General features: G+C 38.0%; 1 protein-coding gene across 1 annotated transcript in view; it reads left to right on the top strand.

The window, feature by feature from the left end:
* The first annotated feature begins 452 nt into the window (after nucleotides 1-452).
* Nucleotides 453-10,000, top strand: part of LOC138019087 (uncharacterized) — a 39,621-nt gene continuing 30,073 nt past the window's right edge. The window contains exons 1-3 of the mRNA XM_068865756.1: nucleotides 453-811; nucleotides 9,207-9,478; nucleotides 9,907-10,000. The exon at nucleotides 9,907-10,000 is cut by the window's right edge and continues 180 nt beyond it. Coding sequence (XP_068721857.1) covers nucleotides 686-811; nucleotides 9,207-9,478; nucleotides 9,907-10,000 — 492 coding nt within the window. The 5' untranslated portion in view covers nucleotides 453-685. The remainder of the gene's footprint in view (nucleotides 812-9,206; nucleotides 9,479-9,906) is intronic.

The raw sequence follows: 10,000 nt of genomic DNA, 5'->3' as shown, positions 1-10,000 counted from the left end.
CGATTGTTGCCAATGGGCAGATTGCCATGTTTCCAAGAAGAAAAGAAAGAGGGCGCAAACCAGCAATATATTTATCATGCATTGCATATTTACTCCCACGAAAATCAATCGACTGTTGAGTAAATTTGCGTTTGAGACAACGGCTATTGTTATGAATGTAATCACGCTAAGACAAATCCGAGGCATATTAAGGGCGGCACACCCTTTCGAAAAAATAAGACTTGATAGAGAATTTTTTCTGAATTCTCTTTTGCTAATGGACTCTTTCTTTATCACTAAGTGAAGGTTAACGAACGTTAGAAATATGAACAATATGCTATCACAGCAATAAGAGAACAAAAAGCTAACTGCAAACCTCGAGGACTATTAATGAAAGAAGGGCGTTCCATTGTGTCCACTCGGCTGGAATGATTTCAAAAGACAAAAAATAGTAATTTGCGATCTTGTGGGCTGCATTCTAATGCGCTATTGTTAAGGTGACCTATTTTTACTATTTTTACCTTTCGTTATTGGTTAAAGCGAATGGAGTGATGAATAATTTTGGAGGACACGAAAAGGTGTTTGTTCAGACTCACTAGGCGACTCCTTGGAACGACCTTGAATTTAAGTTCTGTGGACGGATTTCTCGCGGTCTTCCTACTAGCAGTCAAAACCAACAAAGTCTTCTATCCCAACGGGACAAAACATGACTCGCTGGATCACAGCTCTTTTTGCGTCCCTTATCCTTCTACAGTGGTTGGCATTATCTCGGGCATCGCACTTCCGGTTTGGGAGTATTTCGTTTTCGCCAGCAGACGGCTACAGCCGTACGGTAACTGAATATTGTGACTAATTATGAATTTAAGTTAGTCTAGATAGATAGTATAGTTATATAGTTAGTTTAGTCTAGCTTAGTTTAGGTTAATACTTTAGTTTAGTTTAGATGGTTCGAGAGACGAACACACCCACGCAAACGGATCCCCTCAGCAGCTCCAGGCAAGTGAAACGTACAAATGTAGTAATTTGAGGCACTGAAAGAAGCATATAGTAAGAATGTTCGTAATATGGTTTAACATGGAATGACACTTAATCGAGCTCATTTTCAGAATGCAACGAGGTTATGAAACCCAGGACAAACTTAAATTTCGTCTTTGTTGCCAAAAACTTTGCAAAACTTCATTAGATTGTTTAAGCCACGTTGTTTTCTTCACTTTCTTGTTTTTGTCTGCACTAAAGAGCTTCTGGGTTGTTCATTAACTACGTTTATCGTGGTTACCATACCTTCTGAACGTTGACTTCTGGTGCCAACGTGATCATTCTTTACCAAAAGAAGTATGCCTTTAACTGAAGATTTTCATGTGCGGGCGCGTTTTCCGAAGATGCTGCGACTACATCCAGCAGCCCGTAAGAAAGAATCGGTCGACACTGCAAAAGAGCATATTGCTTTCATTCTTCTTTTAGTTATTTGTTCATGATTTTTTTCTGAAAGAAAACAAACTTTCGGTCAGTTGCTAGTTTTGATTATTTTGTCATGCGCCTAGAGATTCAATTTAGTCCAAAAATGATGAAATGCAAGAGTCCAACAACTTTCATGGTAGATTTCTTGGCCTCCTCAGACCCTCCTCCGCCCTCCCCTTTCCGCTATGCGCGAGTTGGACCTTACCAAAGAAATGCAACATTGTTCCTTTATAGCTTTATTGAATCAAATTATCGAAACTTCAAATTGAAAGGCTTGTGCTAATTGTGACTAGGTTAGCGTAAAGTCTTTTTTTTTTCCCTGACAAATTAAGCCCATTTCAAAGGATAGGAGATCATGAATCAGTCTCTTAATGAAGTGCAAGCCGAATAAACAAACGATAGCAGAGCAAAGCATGCTTGAGTGAAGCAAAGAACACTCGAGTTCAAACAACGCTGAATATTGTGAATCCGTTGACTTTGCGCTTTCTCAAGCACCTTGAGACACAAATAGGTTCGCAGGGAAGCTATTACTTGTCAGTCGACAGAAACGAGGAAGGGTTTGGTATGAGATACAGTGGCCTGACTTTTGGAATGATTTGGCGTCTAAGTTATTCACAATGACTGATCACTTTAAGAAAAAAAGACCTTTTATATTTTGTATCGGCTTCCAAATGTATCGACTTTTCGTATTTCAATTCGATCCAGAATGCACGGACACGTGTTTAACGATCTCCTGGGAGGTCTTAAGGTGTTCCATGGGTACATTTCAACTTTATATTCCCTGTGGTTCTCATTATTAAAAGTTAAAGAGTGTGACAAACAGGGGGCAGTTATTTGTTGGCTATCGTGCTTTTATCCTGTGATACTTAACAGAGTACAGAGGCCACAAGCATTTGTTTTTCGAGAGACCATCTAGCTTTACTCGACAATCGGAAAAGAAAAGTGCAAGCTTGAGTGAAATAACTTCTAAAACTTCGCTGCAGCGTTGTATATTCTGATCAATTATAGACTGCAACTTTTGTCTATTTTAGCTTTGAATTCTGACCCTTCTTAAAAGACAAAGGGTGTGACAAATTGATCGTTTGTTAAATGAGACGTTCTAGAGTGCAGTGCTATTTCTTTCTTTGATCGCCCGGTTTACCATCTAATTGCCTTCAGGAATACGTTTACCCACCACTCTTAAATCATTTTCGAGACAAAATCGCGCCATCAGTAATCATGCACCGTAAAAATAATTTGTGATCTTACGTTTCGTGCGTCAGCCCTTCATCAGAGTGAATTGCTTGGGGCATTTCTTTGGCTGGAATTTTCTTTTGTCGGTCTTTTGTTGCAATGTCTCACGTACGACGAGCATTGAAATCGCCAAAGAGTGGCTCAATTGTTCACCTTTTGTATAAATTGGCACGGGTGAAGAGTAGAGTTCGAGTCACAGCTACACTTCCCGCAAAGCGAACAAAGATATTTTCATGGTGACTCAGTCTTCTGTATACCGTAAGACATTCCAATCATTTTTTAAAGAATACTCCGCACACAGTATCACTGAACAATGAAAATGAAGTTCATTGCCAAAAAATGCATGCTCGCCGAAACTTTCTGGAATGCAGAAGATGGAACAACGCAGAAAGCGACATGGTTTATTCCCGTGAACGAACCCTTTCCGGCTTATTTGGGATTTAATGAAAATACGAGAATTCATTCCAGTATTCTTATTGGGCCTATAAATACTGAATGGGTTTGTGTAGTATAATTTAAAGGTATACAATAAGGCAGTAGAAATGTGCACATACATGCAGATTTGGAAAAACGCGCATCAAATGATATTTCGATAACATATAGATTTAGCCAAGCCTAAAAGCGGAGCTCCCTGGTTATTTACTCTTACTACCTGTAGGGCTAGTGAAAACAAAAGGTTTCGAATTGCCCGCGTTTTCATGTTTAAATAATTAAATCATTTTCTTTGATTTCTTCTATAGAAAAATTCATTGCCTAACTAGTGAATTCCACGGTGAGTTTTACGCTAAAAACCAATATCGCATGAATCACTAAGCGATGAGAGGCGCTATCGGTTTTTCGAGTAAAATTTACTTTGGATTTACCAGTTTGGCAATGAATTTTTCTTTAACCGCATGAATTTTTAAAGAAAAAGCAAGCACACCCAACAAACTCAGTCCACCTCGGCATGATCTAGTCTCAGGCTGGGAGTGGAACCCCGGCCACATTGGTTGGTGGCGAGTGCTTTCACCACTGCGTCATAACTGCTTTCTACCTTGATGCCCGTGCAACGGGAACACCAATTTTAAAATTAATAACCGAGAAATATGAGGATGCCAGTTTCACTTTGATTTTAAGATGGGCAGAGAATGGAAATTTGAAAAGGAACCTTTATTCTTCTTTCATTTATTTCGATAAACTACTTGCAGGCAAAATTATGTGAATCAATTATTTTATACTAAAACGTCGCTAATTTTAATTCGTATCTTGAATGGTGAGTGGTACATTTTCTTTTTTTTCTCTTCCATATGGAGTTAGGAGCCCTTTTTATCCGTTCTGAGTGGAAATAAATGTTCAAATGCACGATTCAACTCTCGGATTGGGGTCAGCTGTAAGTCGGATTGCTTATGTTCCTTTATGCTCTCTTGCGAGGTTAAGTTGCTTGCAGTGATGATCCCAAGAGATAACAGCTCCATTCATAATGTTAACCATGGTGCATCTTGGTGCTCTCTTGAGCCCACATGTTTAACCCAAGTCAGTTATCCGTACACTTCATTGAACAGCACGAAACCCCTCACTCTTATTTCTTTGATCACAGTTAATACGTTGTTGTTAACTTTTGGTAGGTCTCAGTTCCTTCTTAAATATGCTAATAATCGTTAAATGTTTTATCTTTGTTAGTCTTGCTTCTAAATTGACAAATGGTTATGATCCAAAGTTAGGGACTCCGAAGCTCTTCTAGGAATTATTTTATCATTAATGTAGTCGTATTCTATTGAATCGAATGCTTTTCAATATGTTAAAACAGATATTTTTGAAATGTATCACTGTTTTGTCTTCTTCGGCCTCTCCACGGGAAGGGAAGAAGAGAGATCTACTTTCAAACCTTCCATGATAAGGACCATAAGCTGTAGTGTCAGTCTCACAACACTTGATTGTCGATTAATTCTGTGGGACGCTAGAGAACCATACACTGTTTGCGAAGAGTAGGGCATGGAGTTTCCGGTGTTGTGGTCAGGCCTTTTTTTATTGGTTGGTTGAAATCGCTAAATGGTGGCTGCCAGGGACGCCTGTACATGCTGATGTCCGATTTGACCCATAGATTGCTTGCTCATAAAGCGCATTTAAATTTATGTTTAAAAAAAGTGCCGCGCTATCTATATATTCAATGTAAATTCATTACGGTAACCATTACCATTCTTTTTTTTTTTATCAAGGTCTCTAACATTTTAATTTTTATTACAGATAATAATTACATACTGTAAGTAAGTAAGTAAGTAGAATTATACAAGATTTATCGACGATTAGTGGACGATACACTCACTACACCTCACTGGATGCACTTTTACCACTGACACTCCACGTGCCACTTCGTTAATAATCCCCTTGCAAATGTTCTTTACGAGTGATAACACATATCAAGGGAGATGTGGACAGTAAGTAAGTTCGGATCAGTACGGTGAACAAGACGAAAGATAAGGAAAAGAGGACAGGATAATATTAGGTTAAACAAATTATCTCGCGGAGTTTGGAACATCCAGTAAGTTTGAGGAACGGAATAGATGACCAAAGCAAACTTATTTACAATTAAAACTAATGAAAGCTAAATTATATTACGAAGACTAATTAACAATTATTCCACTAGCGCTTGTTGGATTTGAGATAATAGATATATAATTACTGGTTTGCCAGTATGGCAATCCCAGTCGGAAAATGGGTAATATTTCTCTCTTTTAATCCTTTTTTTTATTTTTTTCCGTGCCGGTAAAAATCTTGCCTGTCACTCCCCTGCTAAGTGGATTGACGAAGTGCATAGAGTCTTCTGTTCGTATTTTGTTAGGTTTCAAGGGGTTGGGGTAATGCGTAGATTTCTCTGGTGCACAAGGGAGAACATTTAACCTGCACTGCAACCTGCATCTAAGTTGTCTGGCAATTTACGTTTACTTTGTACTCAACTCTGCAAAGGTAAAAGAAAAAAAAGGAAATGAGACAGTGAGGAATTATTTGAATGAAAGCTTGTTGTTTGTTTTGTTCTTTATTATTTACGGTCAAGGTTCTTTCGAAAAGGGTTTGATGTGAACTGTCAGAAATTTATTTAATTGCATATGCTTTGTGACACGGATTGTGTGTCTTGTTTGCACGCACGCAATTGAAATAGGAAGGGTTTTTTGCCTCTAATAGCAAATATGTTGTTTGTTTCAATAACTTTTCGCTGGAAAAGGTTTTTGTGAGATTTCCAGCCTTTGTAAATTTATCATGTTGTATAGTTTTCGAGCTTAACAAATTTGCATACGTATGTTGAAATGTGATACGGGAGGATTTTTGTGGTAGTGCACTGTAAGCAGCGCGTGCATAAGGCACGAAAAAAAAAGACAGTTGGAAGCGAGCTTGAGTTTCAACAAAATGAGCCCCAAAATCAGCAAAAAATTGTGACGCTGGTTAATAATAAAGTCGCTGTTATTTCCAAACGATGGAATTACCAGATGATAAATCAGCTCGTCTTGGAGAGTAAATTTTTGACTTTGAAGACACAATGGTCAACCTCAAGAGGTGGGCGATTGTGATCTTTGTGTTGAATTCGCACACTTCTTGTAAAACTTTATTAAACATTGAAAGAAAAAAAAACAAAACCCGGTAGGTATCTTGCCATCATTTGACACAGATGCTTCACTGTTTCACGAGTAAATTAAACAGGCCGCGGTAACTTGATCACGGCGCCCGCTGAATTCGATGTCAATTTCCATTTTGCACTGGTGCAGCCAAATGTACAATAACAAAATTGATCATAGCAAAAATATCCCAAAATGTTTTTCGCTAATGGCAACTTTTTAATATTCGCGGTTCAAATTAATGTTGTTTTCATGTCCAAACGGACGTAACGATAGCAGAGTAATAATAACTCTCAAAAAAGAAACGACAGTTTTCAATTTACAAAACATGTTTCGACATACTCATGTCATCTTCAGTTGCAAATGAGCTTTTTCAACGGTTGTACATTTGAATATATATTAAGGTACGTACAAAATTATGTGTCAGAACTTGCGTACAATTTGAATATGAAGTATGAAATGCGCAGAAAACAAAAGTAGCGCACATAGCAATAAAATAAAAGACAAAAAAGCAACGTAATTAAAAAGAAAGAGACAAATCTAAATGCCTCAACTGCTAATTAAGAATGGGATTTTCCCACTTAATGTGCAATGCCTCTTTGATCTTAATTTGGAATTTTGAGGCGGCAGAATCTAAGATCGTGAAACATTCTGTTTTACAAGAGTCACGACAGGCCCTAGATGACTGCAGGTGTCTGTAAACATGCGAAGACTTATCCGACAAGAGATGCTCACGAGCTCGTGTACAAAGGTGGCGAGTGGTCTCGCCCATGTAGCTGGCATTACAGCCAGCACACAAGAATTTACAAACGACACTCGAACGTAGACCTTGCGGTACTGAATCTTTCACGCTGAACATGTTTCTAAGTTTAAACGTACTAAAGACCAACTTAATATCTAAATCAGCTTTACAATAATGTTTGAGTAGTTGTCTTAACTTAGTCTGGGCGATTTCAGTAAACCGGTCAACATAAGGGAGTTTGTAGAAGTGAGTAGAAGTTTGCTCTTTTGTCTTTTATTATATTGCTATGTGCGCTATTTTTGTTTTCTGTGCATTTCATACTTCATATTCAAACTGTCCGAAAGTTCTGACACGTAATTTTGTACGTACCTTAATATAAATTCAAATGTACAACCGTTGAAAAAGCTCATTTGCAACTGAAGATGACATGAGTATGTCGAAACATGTTTGGTAAATTGAAAACTGTCGTTTCTTTTTTGAGAATTATTGTTTTCATGTCGTAAAGTTTGTTGCTGATGGCAAAATATTTGTTTTGCATGAAACAAGCTAACAAAATCTGTACCTTGCTTAATTCGCATTTTTGAGCGTTAAAATAGAATTTTCGGTCCTATCTTTCTGTTACAAAGTGGTATGTTTTTTAGGTCACCCATCCAGATACTAACCCCGCGACAGGGAAAACTACAGTGAACTTTTGTATTACAAAGCAGTCAAGTCGCTCAGAGTGCACGCTTAAACTTTTGGTGAAAAGAAGTTGTAAGGGAACTTGAAAATAATTAAAATGTCAGCCTAGAAGCCAACGTTTCTCGATTCCCTTTCATTTTCTTCAATTTTTCTGGGTTTAGTACTTTGCTAGTAACCACATGTCTTCTCAGGGGGCTATTTACCTAAGACTTCTACCATGGCACTACAATGATAGACAATACCAAAATATATCGTGTACTATTAGAGCTACATATTACGCAAAAACAACTTGAATCTCCTGGAAGACAAAACGCAGCTCAGTTGACAATATGGAATAAAGTACTGTGTTACTGCACTGCCACATGTACTCAATGCGTGTCTATTTTCTCTAAAGATGACAGGAATTTTTTCTTTCTGAAAAATGATTGATAGGCTGGTAGCCAGGTTATTAGCCTCAGAAAAAGATCCGTTTTGTCGTATGAACGTGTGAGCCAAAGGGCCTCTGCTGGCACGACTTCTGGGTGACCCCTTAAATGGTCTTAGTTACCCCCGACTTGAACAAAATGCCTGGAACGCTGCAGTTCAATACCACCCAACTCAATCCCTTCTGTTTTTGAGTAACACGTACCACAGACAACGTATTGTACGCTCATGGAGCGTCTGGTTACCTCATATCTAACGAGCGCGAGTGGAATAATTGTTTTTACTTAAAACGCCCACAAATTATGAATAAATCTTCAGTACTTTATTTTGTAAAAACAGAAAAGGGATGCGTACAGTTAATGACATTTGTAGAGCTTGATATTATAGTTCATATATCGTGATGGCTAAGCCATTTAAAACTCTAGAATTGCATTTTACGATGATCAAGGTTTTAATAAATAGCAATATTGACATAAGCGTCATTCGTAGACATTTTCATGTTTTGAATAAACTGATAAGTGTAATGTTTTCGTAGACATTAATTCTCTACTGGTAGTTACACACGTAAAACCCCCTATTTTCTCGAATTAGGCGCATTTGCTAATATAAGAGTTACACTTTTTTTGGTGCTTGCTACCTACCTAAAAAATAGGCTTGATTCGCCAATAACGCACTTGGTCGTCTATGTATGCGGTAACGACAAGACCAGTTTAAACAAGATTAGATCACTTGGCATGTAAAATGGACCATGACTAAAGGCGGATTTGTTTTACATCCAGTTTCCCATTGTTGGATGATTCTTGCTACAGCGGTACGCTTACTGCAAAATTATTGCACTAGATTGCTGAGGATGAAGCCAGCGAATTCTTGGGCGTGCCTTTTTTTTCCGAGCAGTTTGTTCGCAAGCGATTCAAGACATCACTAAAAATTACAGGATCTTTTTGTTTACTATTTTAATATCGTCATTCTCGTTATTATTAACTGTCTTTTGGCGGGAAAATAACGTCAATAAAGGAACGATAACAATAATTATAATTCAAGCCTGCGATAAAACAAATTCTTTCTGAGATAAAACAAGTTTTTTCTGTGTTCTATTTTGCCAGCTAAAAATGACATTTCGTTTGGGTTTTCGACGATCATTTTCATCCTCGTACTTCTGCAATCAGAATACAATAAGTAGCGGCAGTTTACTTGGATCTGGTGGTTCGTGGAACGCAGACTGCGTCAGCTATTCTTACTCCTACCTGTGCAACTCAAGAAAGATTGGAGATACTGGATTTCGGTGCACTGATTACAGTACCGTGGAGGATTGGTCCATAGGAGAGAACAACTTTACTTATTCCTTTCCTTCGCAGGTTGACGAATGGCGTGTAAGGTACTTTTTGTATTTCATTTTTTGCCTCATTTTCCTCCACAGAATTAACCCCAGTAATGAATAATTTGTCTTGTTATCTTTAAAGGGAGGGTTTATCAAGGATTTTAAACTAAAATTCTGGCACTCGTGTCCTCATCGACCAAACGCAAATCTAATTTCATATCTTCCTGGGTTCGCACGATCAGCTTAGTACATTATTTAAAACAGAAACATGTTTAACGTTCCAATGTTTCACCTTTCTTTCATGAGATAGGATGATCGTAATTGGCTGGCGCTTGTGAAATTTAAAGAGCATTTTTAAACGAGTAAATACGGTAAATCTCTTCGTCAATTAATTTTTTTACGATATTATTTTAGTGTTGAGCGAGTATTATAAAGCAACAACGTTTTCTAGTCTCAATCTAAGTTAATCTCCCACACCTTTTTAGGTACACCAGTTGCTGCTGGATATCTCTGTCATACTCTGGCGGAACATGGTTGGTTACGGCGGTTGTCAACCTCACTCGCCGTGCAGACACCGGA

Source organism: Montipora capricornis, chromosome 2 (genome assembly GCF_036669925.1).
Source record: "Montipora capricornis isolate CH-2021 chromosome 2, ASM3666992v2, whole genome shotgun sequence".
NCBI classification, from domain to species: domain Eukaryota; kingdom Metazoa; phylum Cnidaria; class Anthozoa; order Scleractinia; family Acroporidae; genus Montipora; species Montipora capricornis.
This window is presented reverse-complemented; position numbering and strand designations above follow the sequence as displayed.